This window comes from Pelmatolapia mariae, linkage group LG22 (assembly GCF_036321145.2).
Source record: "Pelmatolapia mariae isolate MD_Pm_ZW linkage group LG22, Pm_UMD_F_2, whole genome shotgun sequence".
Taxonomy (NCBI): domain Eukaryota; kingdom Metazoa; phylum Chordata; class Actinopteri; order Cichliformes; family Cichlidae; genus Pelmatolapia; species Pelmatolapia mariae.
Window position 1 is genome coordinate 8,572,661 of NC_086245.2, and position 17,907 is coordinate 8,590,567.

Sequence of the window (17,907 nt, forward strand, 5' to 3'; positions counted from 1 at the left end):
ATATTTTTAATTTGTTTTTTTTTAAGTTGCTTCTTTAGTTTAAGTTTTTTGTCATCATAAAGCCTTTGTCATATTTAAGTTTATCATTTAACAGATGATAGATGACACATTTTTCCTGGCTTCTTGGAGGCACAAATCCAACTGGTCCACATATAGTTAAAGCAAAAAGTCTTTGTTACATTCATTAACAGGTTTATGCATTTCCATGATATTTTTGCTCATGTGAGAAAAAAACAATTCTTTAAGCTTTGGTAAATTAAACCCTTCCTTCTTACTTTTCCTTTGGTGGAAAGCCAAATCATTTTGTTGCCAAAATTTCAACATGCAGGAAAACCCTGTGTGTGCCGCTTTTCTAACCTTACTTAGACTAACAAGCCACACTGACCCTGTACATTCTAAACGTTTCATCTCATATCCACAGCCAGTTTAGAGTCACCAGTTAATCTAACATGCATGAGTTTGGACCACAAAAGAGAGAAAAATATCAGAAAACAACAAATCTTTATTGTACCTATCACCTGATCACCTTTTACTCAGTAAAGTAAAGAGTTTATAATCAGTCAAATTAAAAAAAAAGTATGATAAGGGAGTCCCTTTACATGGCACTCATTTTAATTTTCAGGTAATCCAGAATTACCTGAAACAAAATTATTTTCAAAATAAAAGCACACATTTTTATGACATCACACATTTTTTAAGCACAGAGGAAGTGAATAAATCATCACATCTTTACAATCACAGTGCTCTTTGATAAACTGCATAATAAGATTTCTTAGATCTTATACAAAACAATAATTATTGTAGTTTATAAAAGGAAGCTTCTTACTGTTGAAGCAAACCCATATGATTAAAAATACTGCAAATGCTAGCACCCGAAGGTGCTTTAAGTCTTAAAAACAAGTGAAAAAACTACAATCTAAAATGTAATGTTTCACGTGTCTTTGGCACTCTTATCAGAATAAAACATCCTGAGTATTCATGTCATTGAAAAGTGCTTCTGTTGGTCCTAATAAACAGTCTGTAGAAGTGGTCTGAAAACTGCAAACAAAGCAGCCAAAGACGAAGCTGTGCGAAAAAACTAATAACAGGATCGCTTCATGAAAAATCAGTCAGCGTCTCCCACCTGACCCCCTCAAAATCAGCTGATTTTTATGTCCAATAACTTTCATATCTTTAATGAAGCCATGCAAACTTTTATTATAATATTGTGAGTATTTCTTGAGTTACAGGCTCCCAAAGTACACAGGGTGGGTTAAGATTTGGATGATTTTGAGATGATGAGGAAGCCGCACTAAAGGCAGCTTCACAACAGCTGGATGTTCCTGTCTGAAGCCGTCTCATCCCAAAGGAAACTGACAGAAACTGAACAGGAAATGTGAAATAACCAGGATGAGAGTTTGAGGCTGTGGTTCCCTGCTTGAAAACGGAGGATCTTTAACTCTGAGTCGGAGGAGAGAGGAGTCCCCAGGCGAGGGAGCATTTTATCCATGAGTGATGGGACGGTGGAGGGTTAGGTGGGCTGACAGATTGGTGAGATGGACTTTGAACATGACTGTTGTGGTGAAGAGAGAGCTGAGCTGGAGGCAAAGCTTTCAGTTTTACCTCTAAAAACATTCTTCAGGACCTAAACTTGCATGTCAAAACAATTACAAAGAACAAGACATTGTTTCTCTCTTTTAACGCAGAAGAAATCTGAGCTATAAGATTTTTCCTACATTTTTTCCTATCAAAATGTAGGAAAAATTAAGAACTTTCATGAGATATAATTTGTTTAGATCAGCCTCCCGTAAAACATGGTCATATGGTGCTTGAAAGTATACCCAAAATGCAGATATATCCATTGAATTATAAGAAAACAGGTCAAACATCCAGGGTACCAGTGATCATTCTTGTTCCTCTACACCAAAGATATAAAATTGTTGTTTCCTATTGAGCTATGATATAACCCAAGACACCGATCCTGAAAAATGTTCATGTGGATATATCCTGTATGTATGTTAAAAAGGCTAAAAAATGCTGGAAAAAAATTAAGTGACTAAAAAAAAGCCCAAAATTTTAACACATCCCTGTGTACTCTGATGGCCTGTAACCCAGAAAATATTCACAGCATGAAGATTCAAAGCTTCATTAAATGTATAAAAGTTATTTTACTTTAAAGAAAAATCACCTGATGGTGGGTTTTTGCTCCCAGATATGTATATTTTATGTGGAGTGACCCTCCTGTTGTGCAAAATATGCATTTTGTTCCAAACTGTACCTTGTTCAAGGTAAAATTAAAAGAAAAACCAAAATAACTTCAAAAAAAGTGATATGTTTTGGTCTCACCTGAAGTGTCGTAAGTATCAAACAGGTGCAAAGAAACAAAATCACCAGGAAAATTTTAAATAAAACTCACATACAAACGATTAAAACTTCATCAACAAGAGTAAACATGTTTCCTGATTATTAAAAGGCAGCACATGTTCGAATATGTCATCTGCACCAAAACTAATCTTTTCTTAAAAGTAGTGATAACATTTTAACCCTTGAAATTTCACCTCCCAGCGAATTTAAAGGGTTAAAAATGTGCCTAACAGGAAATTTTAAATGCTCCATAAGCTGTAATATAGTTGCTGGAATTACCGTAAAAATAAATCTATCAGCTCACCTCGTAAACAAGAAGAGCATATTGTAGCTCTTAAGTCATTATTGGCTCATGAAGTGTGAATACTGCATGAAGTCCCTTAATTTATACCCGAATTTATAGATTAAATCTCCAGACACGTTCCTCTAAAATCAGAAAACTGTGTAAAACTAGCTAACCGTATACGTGTCTTTAAAGCCTGAGTAAAGGCTCTGCTGCTGATGCATATTTCTGCTTTAATGTGAGATGGACCTGTTCCTATTCCTCTCAGCTTCAGCTCGCTCCTCCTCAGTGAGGGCCCATTGTTGGAGCTTGCCGCTGCCAAATAACGTGTAAATGACGGCACCGCCCGCGTTGATCCCAGCGGCGACCCAGAAGACTTTCGCCCAGCCGGCCAGAGTGTGCTGCCAACCAGAGGAGAGGACGATGAATGTTAAACACTGTGAATCTGACAGTGAATTATTGCTGCTTTCAACCATTTTATAACAGTTTCTGTGTATTTTCCACCTTGAAGAAATAAAAATATGAAGATATGATTTTATTATCATTCCTATTCCTGTCTAAGGCTGTTTTCACACGTCTGCTGCAGCCATTAACCTGAGAACACAAACGTCCAGCAACATCAGCCCGACTTTAACCCTCCTAACATCCACCAGAGGACAGAGCACTAAAGCAGGATTATGGGCTTATCTCGATAACTTCATGATTAAACCTGGGTTTTCAGTCACACAGAGGTACATGATTTTTATGCTGTAGACCTAACTTTGTCTGGAGCAGGTTATGTTGGAGATAAAAAGATCAACCAGTCCTCAGAAAACAGCTCTGTGTATTGGTTATAAACTTTATAACAATTTTATTATTTTATATTATATATGATAGATAAAAAGGGCACCTATTTGTAAATTTGGACTTTATAATAATTTGTAAGAAGTCTATGCTTTTGTATTTACTCATTGCTCTCAGAACGTTTACACCACCAGGTGTTGACAGTCTGAGAAAGAGCTGTGATACTGGTAGATATGTTACCTTACAGAGTCTGCATTTTTGCCAGCTTTCCCTGAACTTTATTAATACCGTACTGCACAGAGATTCAAATTGTACTTTTAATACTTTGCTGATATGTCTGCGTCCGTTTTAGTGATGCAAGTCTGTTTTACATGTTTAACCCCTTCATGTTTTTCCTGTAATAAAGTTTTATCCTTATTTGTAAAATCATTCACTGTCCATGTTTGTGATTGGTCAGATGCCGCCAACACCAACCCTTTAATGTGAATGTTTTCATAGCTAGGTTGATAAACCCTGGGTTTAGCGAGATGATAACCACCTTTGTTTATCCTGATTGCCATAGTTTGGATAAATGAATCCAGATAGCATAAATATGTCCTCCGTATAGTGACCTTGCTTTGTAGTTCAGGGCACAGGTCAAAATAGGTTAGGGTTGGGTTTTATTTACGTCACATTTCCAGCTTTCAAAATGAGCCTCACACATTAACTTTGGCATATCAGCTTCTGCTATGAAAGATTTCCTCACGTTAGGAAGACACAAAATAGCTTAACCCTACTTAAGAAGACTTTGTGCTTTGGTGAGATGATGAATTTAGTCTTTATACTCACATCTTCAGTAAAGTATCCCGTTACGATCGGCGCCACGACGCCCGGAATAGTCCCGAAGGTGTTGGTGATTCCCAGCAGGAATCCTGCATACCTGCAGGAGCAGGAAACAAAGTACCTGTTTGTCACAGTTTCATTTATTCAAGTCTTCATTAGATCTGTGGACTCTGATTATCAGTGTATAGTTCACTTAAGTGATTTGCAGCTTTTATGTGTTTCATGTTTTCGGGGTTTAAACTGTTAAGCAGTAAAAACTGAATCAGCTGTTTGGACGACGACACCCACCGAGGAGCGATGTCTATCTGGTTGATGAAGACTCCGGCGGCGCTGAACCCTCCCGTTGTCAGTGACAGTGTGAGGAAGGTGACGATGAGGATGTGGTCGCAGCCGGCGTAAACCACAGCCACGAGGAAAACCGAGGGCAGAAACAGACCTGCGGAGAGAAGAGTCGGCCGTTGGAACAGGAAAAAAATAAAACAGTACCGGGTCACTTTGTCTCTTTAAAGGCTGCTTCCTTCCAATTGGCTGACACTCACACACAGAAAGTTTCAATAGCAGGTGAGAGTGTGTAAGCTCTCAATGACATCACACAGAGTCAAAATAAAAAAACAAAACAGAAACTGTTTGTTTAGAGGAGTGTGAGACCTGAGCTTTTCACAAGGATTACTTTCACATATTCTAACCTCATTAGTCCATAAAGGAAGAGAAAGGAAATCTGTCTTACCTCATGTACTTCTTTTCTTTAGATCTGTACTTCTGTTATGTAAAATTTACCTTAGAGGTTTTTTTAATATATTATTTATTTTATTGAGCTATGCAACCTAATTCAAAAACATCGCATATAAAAAACAAAACCAGGAAAAGCAGAATAGACCCACACTAATATTTAGGACGGTAGTTATTCTGAGTGAAGTGTTGTTTTTACTGGGAGGAAATTCACTTCAGTGCATGGGCCACATTCATCCCAGACCAGTAAAACCAGAGCATACTCAAACGCATTAAAAAACAAGTACATTATAATCACAGTCACCTGGAGTCCTGCAGGCCTCATACTATCGCTTCACAACAACAAATGCAAACTAAGCCACACGGGGGCAGCGTTGCTTCATGAAGTCACTCAAACTTTAGTCTGCACAGCATTTGTTTGTATTGAACAGCTGCTGTTCCTGCCTCACATGATGAACACAGTTTTTCATCTCAGGGAGGGACCCAGAGATGAGTCAAATAAAATAATCTCTGTAGTAAAATATTTGTCGAAGTGTTGCAAATGAGCCGAGTTTAGTTTGTGCCGTGTTTCTCATTCTTTCTGGATGTTTGTAATTCCAATGCCGTGGCTTAAAGTGGGATTTTGCTGGCAGAGGAACACTAAGATCCAGCAAACTTATTAGTCTCAAAATAACTCCCAAATTCCAACAAATCAGCTGACTGCTGCTGCTGCTGACTCTAAGGCGTTCTGCTCTTTGTGAATTCAGCTGCATCCTACATTCTAGGAAGATTTCATGAGTCATCATAGCAGGAATCCAGCATGAAGACAGAGTCAGGCATGAATAGGTAATCAAGTTTAAAGGACTTCACAATAGATTGTTATCAGGAACAACTTTGACATTTAGGTTTTTATTTTTCTCTTTCTTAGTCAACAATTCTGCCAACTATGACTCGTGACAGGCTTATACTGTCGTTGTTGTGCAAGTTTAAAAAAAATTAAAGTGCAGTAAGATTTGCATTTTAGAAATGCAGCCACGATTTTTTTGGGCCCTCTCAGAACCTTAAATCCACAGAGCCCTTATATGAAAGAAGAAATTCTGCAGGATTATTTTAATGTTTGATTCTACCCTTGATTCGGTCATAAATTTTCCTCAGTCAGGTCTGGATTTTTTGTGTTCATCCTGTTTCACCAAACAGGTCTTGCAGGGTTCACATGTTGCCCAAAAAACACGTGGACAACCACAGCCTTTTGTGAATGTGTTTTCATATCAATGTTAAACCAGCAGCGCAGGAATCCTGACTCCTGTCTAACCAGGCGGGGCCAGAAGATTCACACAATTCATCACAAGTGGATGTAACACTCTCTTAAAAGTCAAGACTTTAACCTGAGAGACTAACTTCCTGCTTTACCTTCTGAGTATGCAAACACCTATATGTATGTAAGCCTGCACACAGATGAAATGAGCACTAAAGTTTTATTTACCTACAAACGTGAAGATTTTGCGAACGACAGTGACGCTGAACACTCGCCGCTCGATGAGGGCGTCCGCCATGACTCCAGACAGCCACGCCATCAACCAGCTGCCCAGGTACGGCAGAGAGGACAGGAAGCCGTTCTGATACAGACACACAGACAGATGTTCAGACTTTGTCCCAACACAAAAATACAGAAATATAAACACTGACATCAGGAAAGTGTAGAGCCGATGCTGTAGTTTCAGATTTTGGGACTTTCACTTGATTTCCTCTCTGACATCTCTACATTTCTGGCTATTGCCAAGACATGTTTACTATCCGACACAGTTTCGATTCTTCTATTCAACAGATTTTTTTACAATTAAGAGAAAAAAGAAGCAGAGGTCAAAGATAAAACGAAGTCCTTGTAATCTGTCATAACATTAAAAGTGAAATTTCACATCATAGTTTTATTACGTTTTACTCGGGGTGAGTCTCATGTGTCTCTACTCTGATCTCAAACATCTGAAGCGCTTTGGTAAACATGAAACAAGTGAAGGGAAATCTCACCGACTGCAGGTCAAAGTGCAGGATGACGTTCATGTAGGTGGGCAGGGATGTGAGCAGGGTGTAGTAGGCCCAGTTCGAGCACATCTGGGTGACGATGATGGCCCACAGTTGGACAGACAGCGCCATGTGCAGCAAGGGCAAGGACCAGCCATGACCTGTACCCTGAAGCATCGGTTCAGGTTAGAGAAAAATCATAATAATGTACTGAAATAATACAATTTAAGAACTTTAAGACCGATACTGATGATTTAAAAGCCAATATGTCAGCCAATACTTTTTCATTTCAGACATATGAAACACAAACAGATTGACCTGAAATGTGTGCAGATGTTTATTTACATGTTTACGCTCAGGTTGGATCAGCTGGCTGCATTTATGATTTTCCCATTGTTGCAAATGGATGTCTTCTGGTGGACAAACCATGCAACATCAACGCTCATAACATCCCTAAAGAGTGTTTCTGCTTACTTTTTCAATTTTCATTTATCAGCTGCCAAAATAACTGATGCTGGGCTCTACTCTGCAGCAATAAAAACATAATCATAGACAGGACACCTGTAGGGTTAAGAAGGATGTTCTGTTTTAAGTTATTATAGGTTAAAAAAAACTAGTGACATACTGGTGACAGATAGTGGTCCCCCTCAGCCTTCTAGTAGATAGACTTATGTTATCAATTTCAAAATCTTAGGTGGCTTCCTTCTAGAATTATCGCACTCAGACGATTTTCAGAAAACCTGACCTCTGACCTCAAACCTTGAGGTCTAGATTTTTAGTAGATACACCCATGGAGACTTGGGTGTCCATGTCACCTGTCCGTGGACAATGATGACAATACTCCATGAGCCTTTTATGGCTGAAGGGTAAAAAACTAAACTAAAAACAAAAACTAGACAAAATGATCCTCTGCACCCCCCAAACTGTAAAAAATAGCATAAAAATATGCAGAAAATGTCTTTGATCTTAATCTTTATTAGTTTAATCTATATTTATTAGTTTGGTCAAACAGAGCTGAGAGGGATGTATTTTTCACCAACACCTGAATGTCCATGTGACGGTTTGTCTGCAGTTGTTTGTACTTTAAAACCAAATCTGAACTTGTTAAGCCCTTAAAACCAAGTATACCACAATACTTGTCCATCAGTGTGATTCCCCCCCCCCTCCTCCGAAACCTTTTTAAACAATAAAATCTAAACTGAAACGAAACCTACTGAAGAAGATCAAACTATAATAAGTGGATCTGTTGAAAATATATTTGGATATAAAATCAACTGAGACAAAAGGTCAGCTGCGGGGAAGAGAGAGTAAGAAAAAGCAGAGCAGTAAGGGAAATGGAAACAGGAAGTCATATAAAGGAAGTGATGAGTTGCTCTTCACTGCAAGTAGAAAAGAATACACAACATAGAAGCAGGTGAGGGACAATTCTGAACAGCAATGGAAAACAATGTCATTTGTAAATACACTACCACTTTTTTCCACTTAAAAAAAAAACAAAAAACATTTGCAAATGTTTGCAAATTTCTTTTTGGGGTTAAAAAAAGCTGCTGTTGGTATTTACTAAAGATGCCAAGTTAATCTAACAACTAAAAGGCAGGACTGAGGTCATGTGTTGCCTGTGAATCTGCAGGAGTTTCCTTATACGGGGTCACAGAGCACTGCTTCTCAAAGCAAGGACCCTATATAGAGCACAAAATAATTAAAAAGCAGATGAGGACCAAAAAAACAAACAAAAACAACAGTCACATGGAGTCTGAAGCTTTATGTATAAAACAGATTTATACAAATAGCTCCAGATAAACATAAGGAGTATAAAAGATACGAAGGATTTGATTGGTCAGATTATAACAGGGTCCCCTGACAGAGACACACACGAGGATCAATGTAAATAAAATATCTGTTAATGTTTCACTCGTACCTGTGGTCCGACGGTTTTAGTGATGTAATCTCTCTCCTCTTTGCTGATTCGGCGATGGGTGCGAGGGTCATCTGACACAAAGATAAACCAAAAGACTGCCCAGAGGCAACCAGCGCCGCCTGGAAGAGGAGGTGAATGATTAAAAGAATCAGCAGATTTGGCAGTGAAAGCAAAGAGCTAAACAGTGATTGTTTTCAAGGCCCAGTCAGAGGAAAAGTAATGTTACTGTTGTCATAAACCAAGAGGAATAAGTTAAAATGTAAAATTGTGTGTACCAAAGATAGACTGCCATCACTGTACGTTAAAACAAGACTTCTGTGTAGCCTCAATAATACACAAATTGCTCCAAACAGTTTTTTGTTGTTCAAATGTAGTAAAAAAATGGCTTGTGGTGGCACCAGTGTGTGTTCCCCTCACCACAGATGTAGAAGACAGCGGGCCAGCCCAGCATCTGGCAGATGTAGCCAGTGAGCGGCAGGGCCACAAAGGCCCCGAAGCTGCCCCCGGATCCCGACATGGATATCAGGCGAGAGCGCTCCAGAGGAGGAGCCCACCTAGCCCATATCGCCATCATCGCCGGGTACGTCACACCCTAAAGACGCACACAGAGACAATGTAAAGAAAATAATCTGCCCGCTGTTGTAGAAGCTGTTTATGTTGGCAGAGCGGAAAACTACAAACACCTGGAGTCATTCTTGATGTAGGTGTAAAAAGGTTAAACCAAAGTGTACCAATGGTTTTTCTTCTTGTTACATTTTTGGCAGTCATTCACAAGCTGATCACGCTGGCAGAGCGAGGCCTGTATCACCCATAGGAGCAGACGCAGGACTCCTCATACCACAACATCAGACTTTTACTTATTAAACCCCTAATTTGGATTTTTATTCTCTGAGATCTTGAGTTTTCCTATTATTTTCTTACCTTTCAAAGATTTTTGTTCAAGTAATAATTTATTTATTTAATCAATCCATCTTAGTATAAATACGGTTATCTTATCTTAATAACGTTTACATATGGTCAACCAAACTTTTAAGGTTTTACTGTAAATTTTCTGTCAGAATCATTTAATACAGAATTAATGTGCATAAAAATGTTGAGATTTGTTTTAGACCGTCTTTCGTATCTGTGGTCCGTTAACACTTTTCCCACTTCTGCTTCTAACAGGTGAAATTCCTATTAAAATGTTGGACCTTAACCTTAACCACAGATGGGTGTTAAGAGCTTAAACAAACCTGTCAAAGAAAAAAAGAAAAACATGTCTGGTCTCCCCCCTGTCGTACCTCTCCAAAGCCCTCCAGAGCTCGCAGTGCAAACAGCCAGTACGACCCCCATTTGGCAGCGAGAGGGGTGAGCAGGGTGAGGACAGCCGTGCACAGCACACCCAAACCCAGGAAAAACTTCCCCCCGTAGTGACCGGCCAGGTAGCCGCCCGGGATCTGCGTGCACAGGTAGCCGAAGAAGAAAGCCCCGAGCAGCCAGCCCTGAGTCTCAGAGTCCCAGTTGTAGTGAGGGACCTGGAGCAAGAGGACACAGAGAGGAGGCGTCACAGAAAATAAAGCGTGAGGAGAGATCTTGATGGCGGCTCTTTTAATATTTGAGCGGCGTTACCCCGGCAGGCTGCTGGAAATTATTGCTAGTGTTCTCGTGTCCTGATGGTGGTGGACAGGAGGCGTTGATGACGGAGTGGTTTCCGTCTGGATCTGGGTCGGTGCTGTTCACCATGGCTACCATGGCGACGCTGAGGTTGACACGGAGACCGTAGACCACAGTGAAGCCGAGGAACATCAGGAAGGCGAGGTTAAAGCGGGCCGAGCAGCACAGAGGAGGAACTGATCACACACAGAGAAATAAACAGAGTTTTTTTAAGAGCCTTGAATTAGGCAGATCTCCCCTTTTAGGTAATTTTCCCACGCACGTTTGAGCCGCTTCAAATACAGGCACTACTTTCAGATACCGCCCTAGAAGAGCTGCTTCCATACTCGCACCACAATGTGAAAGCATGATATTGCCTCCAATCATCAGTACCAGTACCCTGGAGTTTCTGTTTTTTGATCATTCACTGGAGAAAAAAACATAACAAAAAAATCCACAAAGAGCATCTTGGGTAAACTTTGAAGGCTTTGTAAATAAGCTGAATAGATAAATCATTTTTTTGACCTTCTTACAAACATTTCTGTTTGAGCATTGCAGATTTTTCCTGTGACAAGTCAGAAAACTGGCCTCTAAGCATCACTAAGATCGTTTATATCTTTACAGCAGCATGTGATTCCAGGTCAGCTGCCTCATTGAGGTCTTATATAACAGGTGATCTTTAATGCTGATGTGTGCACGACTGAAGAACCATCGCTACAAAACAACAAAAGTAACAGCTTCACTTTTGTAGTCATGTTCAAAATTAGATCCTTCAGTGATACAAAAAGCTCAACCTGCTGCGTGTTCAGCTTATGTTTTCAAAGCAGATTCAATATTTCCCGTAAAGATTAACATGTAAAAAAATGTTCTCCTCACTTTCATCACTCCCGATGAGAGGTTCGGTGTCCTCACTCTCATCGGAAGCGGCTGAGTTGATGGAGCAGCCATCGGGAGGCGGCATGACAGGCGGCTCGATCCGGGAAAATATTCAGTCTGTGTCGATGTCAGTGAACCATGGTGCCCGGGACGTCTGCAAAGGCAGGATCAACTTATTAAACCACAACAAAGAGGATGTGGGACAAACACATGACAAATGCCATGGCGTGCTGACAGGCAGCAGGTTTGGACACTCTGTAACATGCTGACCCACACACGCACACACGCGCGCACACACACACACACACTCAGACTGGCTCTTCTACTTCCACATGTCTGAACTCATTAAGTTACTGATGCTCGAATTGGCTCTGATGGAGATGATGATGCTGACGATGAAGCTCAGAGAGCGTTCACACTAACACAGCAGTTATTGTTACTGTTATTTCAGCTGCTCTTTGTTATAACTTCAAGCTTTTTGGGAACTGAGAACATAACCCACAACCTCAGGCTGACACACATCTGTTTTCACGGGTACAAACGTGGTTTTAAACAGGTTTTGTGTGACCAAAGATCAGATTAAAAGCTAGAAAATACAGACATATTAAGAGAGACAATTAATAATTAATATCAATTATCTTTAATTGATATTAGTTGGATGTAATGGAGGGATGTATTCTAATGTAATATAATAGATCATTTTATATTTGTTCCTTAATTATTTTCTAATTGTTCATAAGTTTTTAAAAAATTTTAAACATCTATCTAATTTTATATTTATGTTAAATTTTATTTGTTTATTTTTTTTTCCAAATTCATTTTTCTTTTTGTATTTCATTTTTTTGCTAAATCTTCCGATTGTGCTTATACACCATTTTAAAATTTGTTTTTATTTCTTTATAATTTTATTTAATTTCTCTGTAGCTTTCTCTTTTACAAAACAAATATTATTAAATTATCAGCTGGTCCATCATCGGTGACGCACTTTGAACTGAACCACAAATAAAGTTTGATTGATTTCATTAAATCATGGTTACCAAAGTCAGTGTATGTCTGAAAATTAACACAACAGCTATTCGCCAAAACATTAAAAACACCAATAGGCTGAAGTGATAGATCGACAGTTTTTAAATACAATAATATTCTGCTGGGAAATACAGATGCGGAGGTTTCTTTGACATTGCAATATTGTTCCAAACACCCTGTTGGACGGGAGAGGACAATTCGTAATCCAACGCTGCAAAAACTGCTGAAGAACTTTAACGATGCCAATCTAATCAAGAATCCTTCAAACGTGCTGGAAAAATCCGGACCCATGGATATATATAATAATTATAATAATAATCAATGTTTCAGTCTGTCTGAAATAAATGTGAAATAAATGTGGATCATCGTGGATAATACAACACAGAAAAGCTGCAAAATGAGACCATTCTGCTTTAGATCTAATCTAAAGCAGAATGGAAGACACTGACAGTTGACTCTGTGGTAGGTTAAATCTATTTGCTGGAGTATGTTTGTTATGAAAGAAGATGACCTGAAGTGACTTTTAGTTCCTGCTTAGTTCCTGCATTTCGATCCTGCTCCTTACGGGAAGTTTTTAAAAGGCTCTGCAGAAAAGATGACACCCACTCTTTAACTACAGGAAGTCTTTATAAAACTGTCATCTCTTTCGAAGTCATTTTGTTTCTGTCTGTTAAGTTTAAAGACATAATGAAGAAGTAAAATATAAAATCAGGACAAATGATGAAAACGTTTCAAACAAGAGGAAAACTGTAGAAGATCGTGGAGCTGTGCCAACTGGCCGATCAACAGATAATTAATTAAATTAACACCTGAAGCATTTGCTTTTCTTTCTTTTGACCAACACACAAATTTAGCTGCTTTCCGTCTCACTGTTTTTGTTACAAATAAAAGTTTATCTCTATCAGTGAAACTCCAAAACAATTCCTGTCACTTCCTCACATCCTCTTTCTGGGGAACGGCTTCTTAAATATCATGACTTTAATATTTTATGTGACATATCACAGTAAATCTTAATTTACTTTAATTTTAGACTGTTGGAGTTTGAGGGGGGATTTCTTTAAGCTTTTATTATACAGAGTAGAAGAGTGAAAGTCTGGTAGACTGCAATAAGAGCCATTTATTATGAGTTTATTTAATCATCTCTGCATCTCAGTAGAGTCAAGTTCATATATTTTGTGACTCTGATGCTCATCCAGCAGCCTATAGACACATGAGACTGAACTTTAAATGTGTTTAAACGCCCAAACGACCCAATCGAAACCCTGTAGTTAAGCTAACTAAAGAGTTTTATAAGACAAAGAGGTCAAGATGTTCTCGCATAAGAAGTGAAACTCGGTGTCACGACAGTGGCTTCTCTTATCTCATCAATAAACACTCGTAATCACTGTGAATAAGCCTTTGAACCACAGCTGCTGTCTGGCACACTTGGCTGAGATGATTAGGAGTTCACCTGGTCAGTCAATCTGTATGTTTTGGTCCCAAACTGTGACTCAGATGAACATGTCCTAGATTTCAAAGCTTCAAAAACGCTGGACTGAACTTTAACGGAGTATAAGTCTGTGAGAGGTTTTCCATCAGTGGTTACTTTCGCCAGGTTGTTTTTTTGATTATCCACTTTTTGGGAAAAAACAGGGAGACATCGCCATTAAATTGTCCTTAACTTGAGGTCATCCCCTCAGTGTTTTAAAAATAGATCTACAGTTTATGGTGCAAAAAGGTACAGTGAAAAAAGAAAAAGTATTTATTGTTGACCTCAGTTTTTAGTCTTGTTGCCTACAGTTTTGGTTCTGATGTCATGGTCATTTGACTTTGAGCATCCTGTTCCCATTTTTCGTGAACGTCCTGGTGAAATGTCATTACTTTTTGGTTTCTATTTTATTTTTATTTTAGTCTCTCACATTGTTTCCACTGTCTCTAAATCCAGTGTGAGTCTGCTCATCTCTCTGCTTTGTTTCTGCCTTTCAGTTGTTTCCTGTTTTACTTTGATAGTGTCAGGTTTTCTCTTCTGTTTTGCTCTGGTGTTTGCTGTCATGTGTGGTGTGATTTCCTCGTCCTCCTGTGTTTCCCCGGCACCTTGAGGGTGTTTTTGGATTAATCTTTGCTCTCCTTTTTGCACTTTTTAAACTTTGCATCCAGCTACAGCCTGACATGTTTCTTTAATAACAATAATTTATGCAAATAATCAGTCATTAAATCTGCAAAGGGTTTAATATTTTTTAAATGTAAGATGTTTTTTCCTCTTTGATTTACTTCAAATTTGCCGTGTCACTCTGAGAAGTATGTGAACTTGAATAGCCAGCTGTGTGGAAAAACACCTGAGACTCTCACTGAGTAATGACACTTAAAGTCTGTACTTTATTTATAGGCTCACCTCTTTGTTGTCATGCACCATGAACTTTCCAGATTTGTATTTTCAAACTTATGGTTACCAAAAAAAAAAACTAAAACAAAATAAAAAATAACCCTGAGAGAAAGAGAGCCCAATCAGGATAAGAATACTAGAAAATATCCACAATTAATATGACTTTTAAAAAGGTGATTTAATCTGATTATTATCAGTTATCCTCAGATGGCTCCCACAATGTGTATTCTGTTAATCCATTTAAGAGCTTTGTATAACAAAACTTATATTATTGCCTTTACCATGTAATTCGTGCCTCCAAGTGAGCGTGTGTGCAAATATGTGAGTGTCTATCATGATCCTCAGAGCACATTTCACCTCTTCAGGAATAGCTAACGTATTATTACACTGACTTTTTCTGCTGCTTAGTTTGGAGGGAACTGGGTTTGAAAAAGTAAAGACGGATAACCAGATCTCAAATGTTCATGTGCATAACTTTATGTAAATCAACACAGCTTCGAGGTTTGGCAGATGATATTCCACCAGCTTCCCATCCATAACTGGAAGTTAAAGTTTGTTTTTATGTTATTGTGTGATGGACTGTGTAGTCCAACGTGATGCTGAATAAGTCTTATTATCAGCACTGGCAGAGAAAGATAAAACCTCTTAAAACATTTACATAAACTTTTAGGGACCGCCTACTACAGAACCTGTTGTAGTTTTAACGAGTTATTTTTTAACGTTGCAACATAAATCCAACTGAATAATATTTAGAAACAGCATCTGTTCATCCTTTAGTAGATGTAACATGAATATCATTAAATATTTTAGGAAACGGAGCTAAATCGACTCATCTTTGCCAAACTAAGACACACCACAGCATGGTGTAATCTGTCTAAATAACGTAACTGTAACTCTATATCAACATTCAGACACAGTAAATAAGTGTTAATCTACTTAAACGTTTCTAATTAAAGAAAGCCTAGCTGTTAAATGTCCTAGCCAGGATATGTTTGTTAACAGCTCAGCTACAATGTGTCACTGATTAACGGGATATCGATCAAAAGCAGCTTACCTTGTGAAGGATTAAAAACTATAATTCATTAGGTTTTATTGGAGGTAGAAGCACAGGAGGCTTAACACTTGACAATCGGTGTCATGTTGAAGCCGGTGAAACAATAGAAACTCCTTTCCGTGCTGATGTTTTTACACCCGAGTCACATGAGCCTCGGGAAGGGGCCGATTTGAAAACGCGATGGATAAGCCACGCCTAGTTTTAGACTATCCAATGACTGCAGCTCATATGTTTTATAAATCGGACGTCGCGCTGGTAGCGCGCTTCCGTGACCGTGAGGGCTTGCGTTCAGGCTTCCGTGTTGCCAGATAGAGGTGGCAGCAGTGAGGCCAAGCCATTTAAACATGAAAACTAAATTACATACAAAAAGCAGAGAAGTTGCACGTATTTATTTGTTAATTTAATTTGACTTTTTTTCCTGAGGGTGACAATATCTCTCAAGAGTACCGCGAATATGCCAGTGTAGAAACCCGGGAAAATAACACCTCCAACAAAATAAATAAAATCAGTGAAATATCAGTCAGCATCTCCCACCTGACATCCTCAGAATCAGCTGATTTTTTTTTATGTCGAATAACTTTAATATCTTTAATGAAACCATGCAAAATTTCATACTATGAATATTTCTTGAGTTTCAGGCCCCCAAAGTACATAAGGTAGGTTAAGATTTAGATGATGTTGAGTAGATGAGGAAGCTGCACTGGAGGCAGCTTCACAACAGCTGGATGTTTCCCTCTGAAGCCGTCTCATCCAAAAGGAAGCTGACAGAAATTGAACAGAAAATGTGAAATAACCAGGTTGAGAGTTTGAGGCTGTGGTTCCCTGCCAGAAAATGGAGGATTGCTCCCTCTGAGTTGGAGGAGAGAGGTGGCTCCAGTTAAGGGAGCATTTTATCCATGAGTGATGGGAAGCTGGAGCGTTAGGTAGGCTGGCAGACTGGTGAGATGGATGTTGTACCGGACTGTTGTGGTGAAGAGAGCGCTGAGCTGGAGGCAAAGCTTTCAGTTTTACCTTTAAAAACATTCTTCAGGACAAGGGCAGCTCTACAGGGGTGGCATAGGGTGGCATGTGTCACCCTAAAATAATTTCTTGCCACCCCTATTACCTCCCCAGTTTTGCATATGACAGTACTGTTTATTAAAATAAGCTGGCATTAACACTTTGAGCCTAGCTACAATAAGCATTGCCTATAAAATCCAAAAACTGAATATATTGCACAGTGTCACCCCGTTGCATAGTGACGTTTAGCGTGTTTGAAGTGTGACGTTGGTGGGTTGTGTAGTCATAGTTTTGTTTTGTGTTTTAAAACAATGAGAGCACCAGTGAATAACACAGTTGCTGCTAAAAAGCCTCCAAAGACAGATTGCAATGTGAACACGGTCTCCACGCAGAAAACGGGAGCAGCGATAAACCTCCTGCTGTCAGGCCTGCAGGCCTCCTCTTTACTCCTCTGTCTTGTGGTGGACAGGCTAGTTTTTTGCACTGGCACAAATAATTTGTGCAGCATTTCCATTGTGACACCTAATCGTTCTGTAATTTTAGTTTTAGTAGTATTTTTAAATGGTACAAAAACACCTGAAGCAATGGCTACATTCTTAAGCAAATACTTGTATATAACTTTATTGTTTCCGAAATTTGTGCATAAGTTTTTAAACTTTACAATTTATATTTGCATTTCAAGTTATGAAAATAATTCAGTAAACATGTTTTTGGTTTTTACAGTAAAAAAATAACTTTTTCCTGCTGGGATTTTATGTTTTTTGTGTGATTTCAGATCAATTGTGCCAACATAGAATGTCAATGAAAAATAACTGTAAATTCAGACATGTGAGATTGTGCTGAAAATAATGATACCAAACAAGGCAAGGAAAAAAATTAAAGGTACAATAAAAAGTAGGCAAAAGTGGCCAGTTATACCCCAGACCCCAGGGGGTTAACCCAATAAATCATTAAAAATTAGGTTTAAATTTTTGGTGAAAATGTGTTCATAAAGGTGCAGATTTCTAGCATTTCGTGACAATTTGATTATTTCTAATGAGCAAAGAGTATGAAACTTAAGTTACACTTGTGTTTGTAAATGA

The 17,907-nt window shown here is 38.7% G+C and overlaps 1 protein-coding gene across 2 annotated transcripts in view; it reads right to left on the minus strand.

Annotated features, from left to right (window-relative positions):
* Positions 1 to 266: 266 nt before the first annotated feature.
* The window catches only part of LOC135932793 (sialin-like), a 33,888-nt gene continuing 16,247 nt past the window's right edge, over positions 267 to 17,907 (minus strand). Inside the window, exons 1-11 of one of the 2 annotated variants that reach the window (XM_065470445.1) lie at positions 15,827 to 15,942; positions 11,385 to 11,538; positions 10,485 to 10,705; positions 10,157 to 10,390; positions 9,294 to 9,468; positions 8,877 to 8,995; positions 6,965 to 7,126; positions 6,423 to 6,555; positions 4,520 to 4,667; positions 4,238 to 4,328; positions 267 to 3,027 (exon numbers count right to left, since the gene is read on the minus strand). In XM_065470445.1, coding sequence (XP_065326517.1) covers positions 2,860 to 3,027; positions 4,238 to 4,328; positions 4,520 to 4,667; positions 6,423 to 6,555; positions 6,965 to 7,126; positions 8,877 to 8,995; positions 9,294 to 9,468; positions 10,157 to 10,390; positions 10,485 to 10,705; positions 11,385 to 11,469 — 1,536 coding nt within the window. In that variant the 5' untranslated portion in view covers positions 11,470 to 11,538; positions 15,827 to 15,942 and the 3' untranslated portion in view covers positions 267 to 2,859. Of the gene's footprint in view, positions 3,028 to 4,237; positions 4,329 to 4,519; positions 4,668 to 6,422; positions 6,556 to 6,964; positions 7,127 to 8,876; positions 8,996 to 9,293; positions 9,469 to 10,156; positions 10,391 to 10,484; positions 10,706 to 11,384; positions 11,539 to 15,826; positions 15,943 to 17,907 lie in introns of those variants that run through there. The other variant, XM_065470446.1, reaches the window with a different exon arrangement.